A 13,788-nucleotide genomic window follows, 5' to 3' on the forward strand; every position below is an offset into this window, starting at 1 on the left:
GGGACTCAGCTGTCCTCATTAGGTGAGGACAGGCTTGTTCTCCTCTGCTCCCTCACCTCTGCCTGCAGTACAGGCTCAGGGGACTCCTGTTCTGCTTTGTCACTGACCTGCTAAGCCACTTTCTCTCTCAGCACCTCTGTTTCCTCATCTTTGAAATGAGGATTACGACCTCTATGAGACACTTTGATGCCCACAGATGAAGTGTGCTGCGGCACATATGAGCGTTCTCTCTATTTTAAATGCTAGGTAAGATATAGCTGTGGGGCTTTTTTCTTGTGTTTGTTCACTTTTATTATTAAAAATGGAAATCAATGAACCACCCTAAAATATATATATATATATATAAAGGGAAACATTTTAGATCAGCTTTCTCCTTTGAAGATAATTATGGGAGAGAAAGCAATTTTGAAACAAAAGTGGCAAAGTGCAATGCTCAGAAACTGAGGGGCAGAATGTATTTTTCCACCCTGCAGTTTGCTGTTGCAATATTCCACTTCTCTTCCATCTTCTAAGTCATGTAGAAAACGTTCTTCCTAGATAAATTATTTAGCTCTGAACTGCTGCAATGCTCAGCAGGATGCCTGTAAGAGCAAAGTGCTGCTCACGGAGGGTTCCTCACATGACCCAGACAGCAAGAGGAGTTCAGACTGCAACAAGTGCTGGGTGGGAATGCAGCACCTGAACCCATGTGCACAGGCTGGGAAACCTGGCTGGATCAGCCACTCAGTGCAGTTCCCAGCTCTCCTTTTCCTCACAGGCAGATGTGCTGACTGAATGGGGTCTTCTGAAGGCACTGTTGGATGATAAAGAGAAGTTGTGAGTCTCACACTGTACCTGTCAATGTTCAGGACTCGGTCAGATGCTGGCTCTGGTCCTAATGCACCAAAACCAGCAAACCACTTTGGACAAACCAGTGGTGTCCAGGAAATCCAGCAGGGACTGCACTGCCCACACATGACTAAGTGTAGAATTTGCTCTGCATATAACTAGGACTGCTGGGGCCACCATGAGATTCCTATGTTCCACATTTCATTCGCAGAAAGTACTTTAAAAGCAAGAATATTAAGGCAGGTTTTTTAAATTACAGGCGAAGAATATTCCCCGCAGAGGTTTTCAAAATAGTGAACAGCCCCCACCCTGTCCTGCAGACAGTGAAAAGCTACAGGAAGCCTCTTCTGGACTGAGCAGTGCCATGGTATGTTTGGATACCTCATCTCCACAGCACAAGGTACTCCATAAATTCAACTGTATTTCATGAGCTCATTAGGAAAGCAAACAGAAAACCTTGGCAAATAAAGGCTGAATCTCCTCTGTGCACAGGAGTCTAACATGTCATTTCACTCATTAACCACTTAATTTATTAGGTTTCCAACACCCAGATTCTCTAATCCATAACAGCCTTTCCTGGCACCATGCCCTGTGTCCCACCCCCACTCTGGCCACATGGCCCTGCCCTAAGGAGATCCCCTAAACTCACCAGGACATGGTCCTGACCATCCTGCTCTAGGGAATCCTGCTGGGGCAGATGTTGGACAGGAAGACTTCCACAGATCCCTCACCCTCCGCATTTGGGTAGGATACTATGTTTTGGTTTCTCTCCTAACATTTGGGTGGGACACTCTGCTTTGGTTTGTCTCCTAAAACACCTCAACTCAGACCAGCTGCCTGGTAGGAAGGATGATGGGACAAGGAATGATCCCGAACTCATTCCTCCCTCAGGATCCACCTCCAAACATCAGCTCCCCGCTCCAGAAAATCCTGTGGCAACACAGTGAGAAGAGAGAAAAGACCATTTTATTGTGGGCATCAGCTGAGGGGCCCAGGAGTCACAGTGCTTCAGCTGATGAACACAAATCAGCAACAGAGTCACAGAACTCTGAGAAAGTCAGAAGGCAGACGGAGGCAGGATTTGCTTCCTTTGGGAGAGCAGCCCCTCAGCAGAAATGGCACTGGTGAGCTGTCACCTGGCCCCAGCAGACTGAGCACGGCAGGGCCAGGACTCTCTGTGCTCCCAGGCTCCCTGTCCTGCATGACAGGTTTTCTCCCAGTACTGCCAGGGAGCACATACCAGTGCTGCTGGTGGCTCCCCACACCTCTCCATCTCCCTGACTGGCACCAGGGACTCCCCTTCCCTCCCTCCTACCCACACAAGCTCACTCCACATCCCTGCACCACAGTACAGCCAGAGGCAGCTGAAAGTCTGCCACTGTCATCTCTGCTGGCCTCCACCAGTTCCTCCAGACTCCCAGCACTGGCTGGGCCCCACTGGGAAGGAGAGGAGCAGGAGAAGGTGTGCAGTGATGCCTCTACTGCTTGGCTGGAGCACCAGCACTCAGTGCCTGAGCCCAGAGCAGAGATGGCAATCCTCAATGATGGGGAGGCAGCTCAGCTCCAGTTGGGTCACCCAGGCTCTCTTGGCTCCTTGCGGTGTGCTGTGCAGCAGGAATGGACATGGAGTGAGCTGAGCTCCAAGCCATCTCTTCTCTCTTGTCAGGCATCTCCTGCTGCAGCCACAGGGACACCTCTCCCCATCTGGGGAGCTGTGTTCCCCTACCCAGCTGTGTCTGGAGCATCCCCCAGCTTACCCAAGCAGTGTGCCCACCCACAGCTCTTCCTGCTGCAGAAATAGAGCAGAAACACCTCAGGCCCTGCTGACCCCAGAAGGAGATCAGAGATGGGCCTTTGCACTCATGGGGAAGGGCATGGTGGCAGAACAGAGGTGCTGTCCAAGCTCTGCCCCCTGCCTCTGCCCTCTGTGTGGCATGGGCACAGTTGGGAACCTCTCCTGCCTGCCTCTTGGATGTGGGAACCAGGACTCATCTGAAACTGGCAACGTAGGAGCCAGTGGGAAAGAGGCAGGTAACAAATGTCATGTCTTCATGGTGACCTCCCTGCTCTTCTTCCCCAGCCAGCTCCTTCCTCCCACCCGGCACCCACAGCTGGTCCAGGGGACACAGGGGGCTGTGGGTGCAGTTTGGTGCCCTGTTTGCTGTAAGAAGAGGCAAGCAGTGAGCTGGAGGTGGCTTCTACTGTATCTGACATGCATTTATTATCTACATGCCCTCAGATCCTGGGGCAAACTTCAGTAAACAGTTTTCAAGGCAGATAGTTCAGATACACACATGTTCTGCACCAGATGTGCAGCAGGTCTGTGTGTGACCAACCAACTCAGCCACCAGGACCACCCCCTTAAACACCAGTTTACACAATCTGTTACTGGGAGCCCCAGAAAACCAACTTCTCCAGGGGGTTCACGCACAGCCAGAGCTCAAACCCTAAGGGCAAAACCCTTGACTGCAATACTTCAGGGGGCAACAAGAAGCAAGGAAGCCGCATGAAATAAATGTCAGGAGGGGAGTGCTGCTCCTGGCCCTGGGTTTCCTCCTCCATGCACGGGGATGTGACAGCACAAGCCTGTGAAAGCACACGGGCTGCTGAGCACTCCCTCCACGCTGTCCGTACTGATAACTGTCACTTGTCCTTCCCACGGGTGAGCGTGGGAGGGCAGGCTCAGGGACATCCCCACCAGAACACAGCCCTGTGCCACAGGAACCTGTCCTCGGAATGCTTTGAAGCCGTGCAGCAAGAGGGCATATACAACATCTCCTGCTCTGCTCTCCAGCCCCTTTCAAACCCCTGGAACTGTCAGTACCATCCTCTCCCAAGTCGTGCATTGGACACCTCGTCCAGGCAAAAATCATGCCTGAAAAACCCCTGTAACTGAGGATTTGCAGTGGCAAAGCTACAAAGGTAGAAAAAAACCCACTACACAAACCAAATAATTGTTTATCAGCACTGTCATTCAGGTATAATCCTGAAAAGGAGCATTTCCTCTGAACTATTAAACACTTAGCTCCAACCACTGAATCACATTTATTCCCAGACATTCTCCTTTATTGTATTACTCAGCTTTTCCCGAGTCTTACAAAAAGCAGGAATGGGGTGCCTTGCCACCCAGAAACCAAAGGAAGCTTCCATGAAACCAGCAAACACCTCCCATCCTCTCAACATTGTCATTAAAAAAGCAAAACAAACCAAAGAGGTTCTACAAGTCAGCCTATAAACCCAGGCATGAGGAGAGTAATGTCAGTGGTAATGGGGCAAGAAAGGCAGGGTAATTATACCACACCAAATTTGCAATCGTGCTGCATTCCTTGCTGGTGAAGGCCAGCTAAGAATTAGATACACCTTTTTAAATCATCTAAGGGAGTGGCTGCAAGATACAAGGTGCTGGGATTAAGATGAAGTTCTGGGTTTGCCAGTTCTCAGCAATGGCTTTGGTGGCTGGGCTGGGCATGTCATTAACTGCTCCCAAATGGTGTTCACGCCATGCCACTTCTTTTTAATCTTTATATGATTCTCTGCATTTCAAGAGTCCCAGGCTCCCACTGAGCTAAAGGCTGTACAACCCAGAAATGGAAGACAACACCTATCTACAAGGTTTTTTGCACTTGGTCAACCAGACAAGTTTGGGAGCTTGTACTTCAGCACCATTGCAGTGGTGCACAAATATTTATCATGTTGCTCCTGCTATTACAACAAGGTCTGCAAGCTCAGGCTCTCAAGTATGATAACTCAAGAGCTTCCCTGCAAAGAAAGCTGTTAAAAATACTGAATGGGGGCTATTTTGTACACATGATTTAACAAGCATTACACGGGTGAGGGAACAGATTTGGCTTAGACCTCTCCTTTTTCAGAAGAACAAGTAGAGGAGCTTAAGTGCAGCACTCACCCTGCAGTCTTTGCAGAGGGGAACCTTCTGGGAAGCTGGGTCCCAAGGAAGCCTTGCCATGGGTGAGAGGCACAGTGCTGCTCAGACATGGAATCCTGCTCCATGCAGTGCTGGGCAATGCAGGTAACCTTCTGCTGGAGAACACCTACCTCAGAGAAACTACAGGAGTGACCATCACGCAGGCAGGACAGGGGCACACCGAGGCAGAGCTCCTCTCTGGCTGCCTCACATTGCTCATGGTATACAGAGGATTCCAGTGTCCTCCTGGACTGTTACAGGCTAAGAGGACAACATGGCACAGAAACAGGCAGGCACAGGCCACCAGAGCTTTAAAAGCTCATGAACGCCCTTTCCCATCAAAATTTCATAGTGCAGGTTGTTCCAGTCAATCCATGGCCAACAAAACAAACGCTGCATTTGTTCTAGTTTGGGGAAAACAAGCCAAAAAGACAAGCACAAAGCAAAGCAGCTAGCCAAATGGACAAGTCTTGTTATTTAATTATTTTGAAATGAAAAAGTTCATTTAAAACCAGCTACAAAACAGATACAAAATTATGGCCTCTCCCTTCATAAAACATCATGCTTTGGCACAAACAACTGGCTGGCCTGATTTTATGTCCAATGAATTTAATTTTATCCAACAAAGTGTCTCTCTGTGCAGCAGAGAAGACAAAGGGTTCTGAAAAGAGCTGTTTGCACATACAACCAAATTAAAAAAAAAAAAAGTTTAGGATGATTTCTCTTCTCTCTTAGACCAACAGGAAAAGAAAACATAATGCAGTTGGCATCATCATCATGGTGAGGCGAGCAGCATACAGGAGGTGAAACACATCAAGCTAATTCCAGTTCCATTTTGTGGTAAACTTGTGAATGCACTCACCTGACCACTGTAAAGCCAGCTGTTTCTGATGTGTGATGGGTTCGTGTTACTGCACTATTTACAAAATTCAGTCTGCAGCAAGATGCTTTCCCATGTGGTGATGAGACATTCAGTGTTTTGAGACGAAGAAAACAGTCCAATGGTTTTCCCATTCCGAGACCTGGGCCACAGGGATGCTCCCTGCCTCTGTGCCCAGCTGTGCTGGTACACCAAGAAGAAGCCATGACTTCAGTATGTGACTTACAAACAAGAGCTTCTATGAGCCATCTCCAACTGGGCATCCAGAGAGGAAAACATGCCCAAATTAGTGGGCACTACTGAAAAAATAGCCAAGCGTCCAAACACTTGCACAATCTGCTCTTACACTCAGTACCTCTTGATTTCTCAAATGGCATCACCTACTGATTGCAGGTGTTTCCCAATGGACACCATCATACTGAAACCCTAAATATTGCAGTGACTTTGCTTCTCCCACTCCACTTTACCCAATGTAATTAATCCTCACAGTGCCCCGGAGGAGGAAGGACAGGGACATTCACCAACCCAGCACAGTGTGTAAGCAAGAGGCATGAAAAGCCAAGGCCGCTGTGTGAGGTCCTGCACAGCACAGGCCAAATCCAGTTGCTGTGTCACGTTCCTAAAGGGATGCTCATGCCATCAAATCCCAGCGGTGAAGAAGCGACAAGAAAGCCTTCCTCAATTCCCCACACCCAAGACCCTGAACTCATCAAAGGGGCCATGGCAGCACGTTTGGCGGGTCGGGTCACTCCTGCTGTGGTACAGGCGAGGCAATCCTGGCGCGGCACGGGCAGGGCCGGTGGCCGGGGGTCGCCGCGCTCCCGCAGAGCGGGACACCGCAGCCACCGCCGCGTTGCGTAACCACGGCCACTGCCTGTCAATGGGAGCTCACGGGCACGGCCGGCTTATGCAATTACCGCGCCTCGCCGGAGGCTGCAGGCACGGCGGGCCCGGGGCGGCTGAGCCGCCCTCGGCCGGGACATTGCCCTCACCCTCGGAGCTCTGCCCAGCCCTGAGGGTGCTCGCCACGGGGCACGGAGGGGAGAGGGGTGGGGGTTCATTTCGGAGGGGCCGAGCAGTGTCCCCACCTCTGGAGGGAGGGAGGGAGTCACCCAGGACGCCCGGCTCGGCACATTCCCTTGGCCGAGGTGCCCAAGCTCGGACATAAAGGTGATCCCTGACATGATGGGCGCGGGGCTGCTGCGGCCCCTCCCCAGGCACCCATCACCTGCAGGCGCCAGGTGAGGGGCCCGGGCCCACCGCCGTCCCTCAGCTCAGCGGAGCCGCGCTCGCCCCGCTCGCCGAGGGACGGCCCCGCCGCGGGGCTGCGGAGCGGAGCGAGCGGCAGCAGCCCCCGCCCCGCCCTGCCCGGCTCCCCCTCGGGCCAAGGGCTGGGCTCCCCGCCGGGCGAGGCAGTGCCAGCCGGCCACCTCCCCTCCTCCTCTTCCTCCTCCGCCTCCTCCTCCTCGCCTTCCTACTTCTGCACCGGCTCCGCTCCGGCTCCGCCGCTACCCCTCCGCCGCCTGGCTGCCACAGACCCCCCTCCCTCCCTCCATCCCTCCCTCCCTCCCTCTCCCCCGCCCTGTCCCCAGCGCCGCCGCCACCGCTTCCACAAGATGGCGGGGACCGTGGCCGAGCGGGACGCGCTGGTGAGTGCGGCTGTGGGCACCGGGACGGCCACCGGGACGGCCACCGGGACGGGCCTGGGGTCCGAGCTGGGCACCTGCGGAGCGGGGCGGGCTGGGGGGCTCCGCCTGGCCCTGCCTCAGCGCTCTCCCTTTTACCTGCAGAAAATAGAGGACGGGCATTTAAACAACTCCCTGGGATCTCCGGTGCAAGCTGATGTGTACTTCCCTCGCCTGGTAAATCACCTTTGTTTTTTGCTTCTTTTTTTTTTTTTTTTTTTGGGTTTTTTTTTTTTTTTTCTGGTGGGGGTGGTGGTGTATTTTATTTTGTTAACCCCTTTACTGTCCGCCGCCCCCGCTCATCTCGGGCTGCACAAGGGCGGCCGCTGCTGATGCCGAGCTGACCCTCGCCACCTTCCCCCTGTCCTTTCCAGATCGTCCCCTTCTGTGGGCACATCAAAGGAGGAATGAGGCCGGGAAAGAAGATCTTAGTTATGGGCATAGTGGACCTCAACCCCGAGAGGTAACACCTGGACAGGGCTGCCCGTGCCGGGGGCGCCGGGCCCGGGGAGGGGGCCAAGGGGGGCGGCCACCCGCACGTACACACACACACACATCCGCACGGATCCCTCCTTTCTGGAAAGGATTATTTTTATAATTTTAAATATAGCATGCTGATTTCTCCTTTGACCCATAGAGGGGGCATTTCTTCAAGGGATTCCGTTTTCACTTGGGAGTCAAGGAGCATATCAAGCATATATATCTGTGTATATGTACAGATATATGCACACGCACACATATGTATTCCATAACCATGTTGTTGTCCCTGTTGAGCTGTCAGAGAGCTCTGAATGAGCTGAGCTGTCTTCCAGCCTGTGCCACTATATGGCTTTAATAAGCTGAGAAATAAGACTGACGGCATTTGGGGCTTATTTGCTTTTTTTGTGGCTGAATGAGAGCTGTTCTGTTTGTGTTGCAGCTTTGGCATCAGTCTGACTTGTGGGGAGTCAGAAGATCCTCCTGCGGATGTAGCCATAGAACTGAAAGCTGTGTTTACAGAGAGACAGTTTGTCAGAAACTCTTGTGTAGCCGGAGAATGGGGGGAAGAGCAGTCGTCTATTCCTTACTTTCCATTTATACCGGACCAGCCTTTTAGGGTGAGTACCAGGATGGCAGGGGCTTACACCATGTCTGATAAAGTGTCATTTGATATGAGTTGCAGCAGAACCTGACGTGCCTTTCGTGAAATCACAGTGCAGCCCGCGCTGCTTGAGTTGAGACACCAGTTGCTGGTTTGTTTGTATCCATCGAGTTGCATGGAGATCCTGCTGCTACGTGCAGCTGCAGGCGGTTCGGATGGGGCTGTGGACGCCTCACCTGGGCGCTGTGGCAAGTCGGAGGTTGTAATACTGTGTGATGAAGCGCCACTTCCTGAGCTTAGTTTTATAACCATAAATTAAGAGGTACCTCTATGTTATTAGTGCATTACAAGTTATTACTGGAGAATGTTAATATTCAGTGGGGCTGCTGTATATATTGATGGTTTTTTTAATGGACATACTGTTTGCAATTTAGTGCAGCTAATAAGGATCACGTTCATCCTTTGTCCCCAGGGATGTTACGTTAAGGTTGACCGTAGCTCTTCGTGTTAGCAGATTAAACAGCTAAGCAATAGAGGTATTCTTTTCTGAACCCTGGGATTAAACCTTCTGACAAATTTAAATCTGTAGTCACTTGACAGCAGTGTACATGGAAGTGCTGTGGCGCTGTGGATGGACTGGGTTGACCTAGAAGCAGAGTCCCATCTGTAGTGTTTATGGTTATGTGAAGATGTCTTTGCAAATCAGGACTAACAAAGTATGCGGCTGCAGAGGGCTGCTTCCCTCTCACTACATTGAGGAAAAAAGGCTGCATGCCTTTTCCATGCAGCTGACCCAGAAAACCCCTCCTCCTCCCCGTCCCTCTTACAAAACCTCACTGGCCCCTCTGCTAAATGCCAGTGCTATGACCAGCTGCCAAACTCTCTTAATCCTTCTTGCCCCCAAGATAATCTCCCCCAACCCCAAAAGCTCACCATCTCCCCAGATGCTTGGTGTTAAGAGGGTGTTTATATGACTGGTTTTGCTGCAAATTGGTTGCACTCTACTTGTTTCTACAAACTCACCCTCCCATCAGAACTGGCAACACCCTTTGGTGGTGTGGGAAATGTACTTGAAAAGGCTTGGAGGCTGGGTCCTGCTCCATCTGAAAGGGTTCCACTGCCTTCTGCACTGGGTGGTGGCTGGGCCCTCAGACGAGCCAGACAAATTACCCAGAGCAAGTTTTGTGCATGTCCCACTAATGAGAGATGATGTTACAGGACAGCAAAATTGCACATCTAGCATGGGAGACTGTACAAGGAGAGTTCTTTTGCCTTTTTTTTCCTCCTTTTTTCCCAAATGCCTAAACAGAATTGAGGCTCCCAATTGACTTTGTACCTTTGATGGTCTCCATCTCAGTGAATAAATTAAGACTATTAAGCGTTCTTGCCAATTACTTGTGATCCAGTCCAATTAGCACTGTGGCGTGGCCGCAGGTGATGTGAAAAGCGGACCGTGAGCAGTGTTAACCATATCTTTTACATAACAAGGCCTCAGGCAGGCACTGCTGCAGTGACACAGGAGCTCCATGGCAGCACAGCCTCTTCTTGGTACCTGGTGCACTAGCAGGGATCCAGGGATTCCAGCTCTCCTGGACTGCCTGCTGTCACTTCTCCTGGTGCAACGTGCTCTAAGTCACTTGGGCTTTGGCACAGTCAGTCTGTCATGGGCCCTGTTCCCATTTTTATATACTGGAATAGCAGCAGAGTCAAGTGTTTGGTAGCAGCATTTCACTCTGGATTTCCAACTTCTGGAAATGACCCAGGATTTACATGTGGCTTCACTGAAGATTTTCTCCTTAGTGTGTCCAGACCTTGAGGTCTCCAAGAGCCTGTAAAAGTATACATTTTGTGCCCTCATGTCCCAGCTTCCTGCTGGGGCAGTTCCAAGCAAAGCTTAACAACAGGGCACCCTCTCAAGCCACCCCAAACATCAGGAATCTCCCAGCGTGTCCAAGCTTGTTCAGCTCCAGGTTTGTTGCTTTTCCAGAGCATTTCTGCAGGTCTCTCAAGAAGAGGGATAAGCTGTGTCCCTCCCTGATCCTGTTTGTGCCTCCTGAGAGCTGTCTAGCTGAATTCCCAGCAATCCTGCACTGCATTTCCTTCACTGCAGCCCCAGGATGGAGTCTAGTCTGACAGGGACTGTCTGCAGCCACAGGAGTGAAAGGGTTTTAGTTCTGCTGCAGCTGTGTATGTGTGGGAGGGGAGAACAAAGTTATATCCCCTTTCCTTGTTTACTCCCTTCCAGTAAATTAAAAGTAGTGTGGAAAGCATTGCAGAGGGAGCTGCCTACTTATGCAGGAAAAAAAAACAACCCTCAACAAACCACCACCAAAACCAACAACTTTGTAGTCTTTTCTGCCCAGTTCGAGCTGAAACCCTCGCACAAGGAATGCAAGGTTTGGGTTGGAGGTTAAATTTCCTCCTGCTGTGATTAGCAGTTTGAGTCTGTTTCTGGCAAAATTTCAAGACACAAAATCTCCCAGTAGCCAGTGGACTGGGTTGCAGCGTGCTTACTGGTAGGACAACGTGAGATTCAAGATTGGATTAATGTCCTTATGCAGCAAGAGCAGATCCATCATAGTGTAACTGGTGTCAAGGGGGCAAACTGGTCTCACCTTTGTCTCTTGCATGGCACATAAGTAGCACAATGTGCAGCTGCACAAAGGCTCTTTGAAGTGCTCTTTGTGTGCTGTGAAACAACTTCCCAGTTACACTGTGAACAACATGCTTCAACATTTTGTCTTTTGCAGGTTGAGATACTTTGCGAGCATCCCCGTTTTAGAATATTTGTGGATGGACATCAGCTCTTTGATTTTTACCACCGTATTGAAACACTGTCAGCAATTGACACAATAAAGATAAATGGAGATCTTCAGCTTACAAAACTGGGCTGAGCTTGTTAGGACTGCAGATTCCAGACCAGCTCAGGTGCCATCGTCCGTTGGGAGCAGTGACAGCCGGCTCTGGACACAGCTATGGTAGGAAGGCTGCCCTCTTCCTTTTCCGCATGCAGTTCTTCCTCCTGTGCCGATGAACTGGGCTGTGTTTTATCCTAACGAAGAGCACTCTTGGTTTATAGACATTGAGCTGTTTTTTCTTGGATCAAAACAGCCCACCTGTGCTGGATAATCAAATTGGAATGGATTCAGAAAGACTTGCAGTCTCGTTTCAAATCTCACAGAAAAAGGCAATCTCTGAAATGCAGCGCTTAAACCGGTTACTGAACAGTAGTGACGACAAAACCAAGTTTTTCTTTTGCAAATATTGTTTCTGCACTGAAGTGGAGTAGTGTAGCACAACATAGGGCCATGTGCTGACGTCCTTACCCAGGGCCTGAGCCTGGTTCCATGGAAATCAATGGCAAAACTCCCACTCACTTTAATGGGGTACAATCAAACTGTCTAGTCCTTAGTCAAGCACAATTCCCACTGATTTCTATGGCATTTTTGCACAAACCTTGGGGCCTGCCCTTCTGCTGGTGTAAATCAGCATTACTTCCATAGCTCGTCATGGAATTTTGCTGATTGCCCTCAGCCACTGGTTTGGCCCATGGACTGTGCAAAAACTGACTGAGGGTGTGTGGACACAGCCTGTGTATTTTAGTCAGGGTATTTGCATAGAATGTAGATTGTTATGAGTTTTTGCACAATGTATTGTTAATACAATTTTTAAAACTTATCTGTAGTTTATTTATTTATACTCATTGTATGTATTATTAGTAAAAATGAACAATCTTAAGATTAAGAACAACAAAGTGTAAACATTTTGAATGTACAAAACGTCTTAGGTTCTTCGGGTAAACTTTACATATCGTTCTTGAAAAACCATGTTTCCTGTCGCACATTTAGTTACATTTTAATGGAGCCCTCTAGGCCCTGGGAAAATGTGGGCATGGTAGTTGGTGGGGGGAACTCTGCATATTCACTAGAATCTGTTTTTCAGGGCTTACTAACTTTGCTGCACAGGATAGGTTTGAGTTGAAGTCAATCCATTTTAAAAACCTAAACGGCAAATTTGTGGGTTTTACTGTGCTTTCATAACCTGAGAAAAAGTTAAATTTGGCAATCTCTTCATTCAGAAAGAGAACCAGCCTCTTTCCAAGGGAGATGGGAGATTCTTTACACTTGTTTGAGAACATATTTGGCCTTTGATATGACAATTAAAACTTGTCTAGACAGCCAAGTTATTAATGCTTGAAAATCAGCTACGGCACATGAATAATAACTTTTCAAGTAGCTTTTTAAATAGTAGGTATAGCTGTATAAACACAGTCATTGTGCTACACTATAAATGAACACAGCCACTTTTCTTGACTTCTTTAGAACTAAATACACTTTTTTCCTTGGCTGCTCACAGTGGACTTCAGTGGGTCTTTCTGAGTAGTTGTAATCATGATATAAACATACATTTAGGCAATTTTGAAAACACATAATATAGGGACTAAAAAACAGACTATAAAAACATTCTCTGTAGCACAGTATTTAAGAAAAAACAAAAAAAGTATCTCACAAACAGAACTATGTTAAACCTGCAATAAAAGTGTGGTTTAAAGCAACCAGAACTGGAATATTCAAAGTTAAGGGTAGAATGCCAATGCAAAGCCTCATTTTGTGCTAATTTGGCCTACAGTTAAGAAGCCTTAGACTTGCAAGCTGAAATTCCAACTGTGGCTCTAGTCCAAAGCCTGTTGAGGTCAATCAGAGTCCTCCAAGCATAGAAGCCTGATTCTTATTTCTTGCAAGTGCAAATCTGTTTGCAAAGGGGGGGTTTGTTGTTTCTACTGCAGTTGAATTAAGAATCAGGCTACCACCTGTAAAATACATGTTAAAATTTTAATTTTTAGCCTTAACATTTGACGTTCCCTGACTTTTCTTTGTACTTCCAAAATAAAAGAACCTGTTGTTTTCCAGATGAACTTTTTATCTGGTGTGTGGCTTTTAAGCTGTACATCAGATTCTATTTGTACTCCAGAATGAACTGAAATGTTCCTGTCTTGCTCTGTTTTTACTCTTTTACATGATACATAATGACTGTGTCATTTTCCATTGTATAAAGAATGCTGACAGTGTTTCGATACAAAATATATTCTTTAAAATTATTATAATAAAAATCCAAGGGAAAGGTGCTTCTACATGAGGTAGTTTGGGTTTTTCTCCAGCTTGGAAATTCCCCATAGTTCCAAAGCTGATGCAGGCAGCAGAGGAATTCTGTTTGGAGAGAAATGTAGCACCCTTTGTGCCTAGTGCTTTCTCCAGCTGGCCATCCAAAGCCAGGTTTGCTGATGCAGGGCCGGTGCCTGGGCCAGTGGCAAGTGTGAGTGGCACCATGACCCTGCAGTAGCACAAACCCAAAGGGAATCTCCCTGACAGCCCACCAGCAGAGATTCCCCCTC

The 13,788-nt window shown here is 48.9% G+C and overlaps 1 protein-coding gene across 1 annotated transcript; it reads left to right on the forward strand.

Moving 5' to 3' along the window:
- Window positions 1–7,198: 7,198 nt before the first annotated feature.
- On the forward strand, window positions 7,199–13,527 carry LGALSL (galectin like). Its single transcript, XM_054290407.1, has 5 exons — window positions 7,199–7,279; window positions 7,421–7,492; window positions 7,690–7,778; window positions 8,235–8,412; window positions 11,147–13,527. Exons 1-5 carry the CDS (start codon window positions 7,247–7,249, stop codon window positions 11,288–11,290), a joined length of 516 nt encoding a protein of 171 aa, XP_054146382.1. The 5' UTR covers window positions 7,199–7,246; the 3' UTR covers window positions 11,291–13,527.
- The last annotated feature ends 261 nt before the right edge of the window (window positions 13,528–13,788 follow it).

Source organism: Melozone crissalis, unplaced genomic scaffold (assembly GCF_028551555.1).
Source record: "Melozone crissalis strain CALT ecotype California unplaced genomic scaffold, PUWL_Pcris_2 ptg000081l_1, whole genome shotgun sequence".
Lineage (NCBI taxonomy): Eukaryota > Metazoa > Chordata > Aves > Passeriformes > Passerellidae > Melozone > Melozone crissalis.

Coding starts and splice junctions, on each gene's coding strand:
- LGALSL (XM_054290407.1), top strand. CDS start 7,247: ATGGCGGGGACCGTGGCCGAGCGGGACGCGCTG. Junction 7,280..7,420: donor TGGCCGAGCGGGACGCGCTG/GTGAGTGCGGCT, acceptor TTTTACCTGCAG/AAAATAGAGGACGGGCATTT. Junction 8,413..11,146: donor TACCGGACCAGCCTTTTAGG/GTGAGTACCAGG, acceptor TGTCTTTTGCAG/GTTGAGATACTTTGCGAGCA.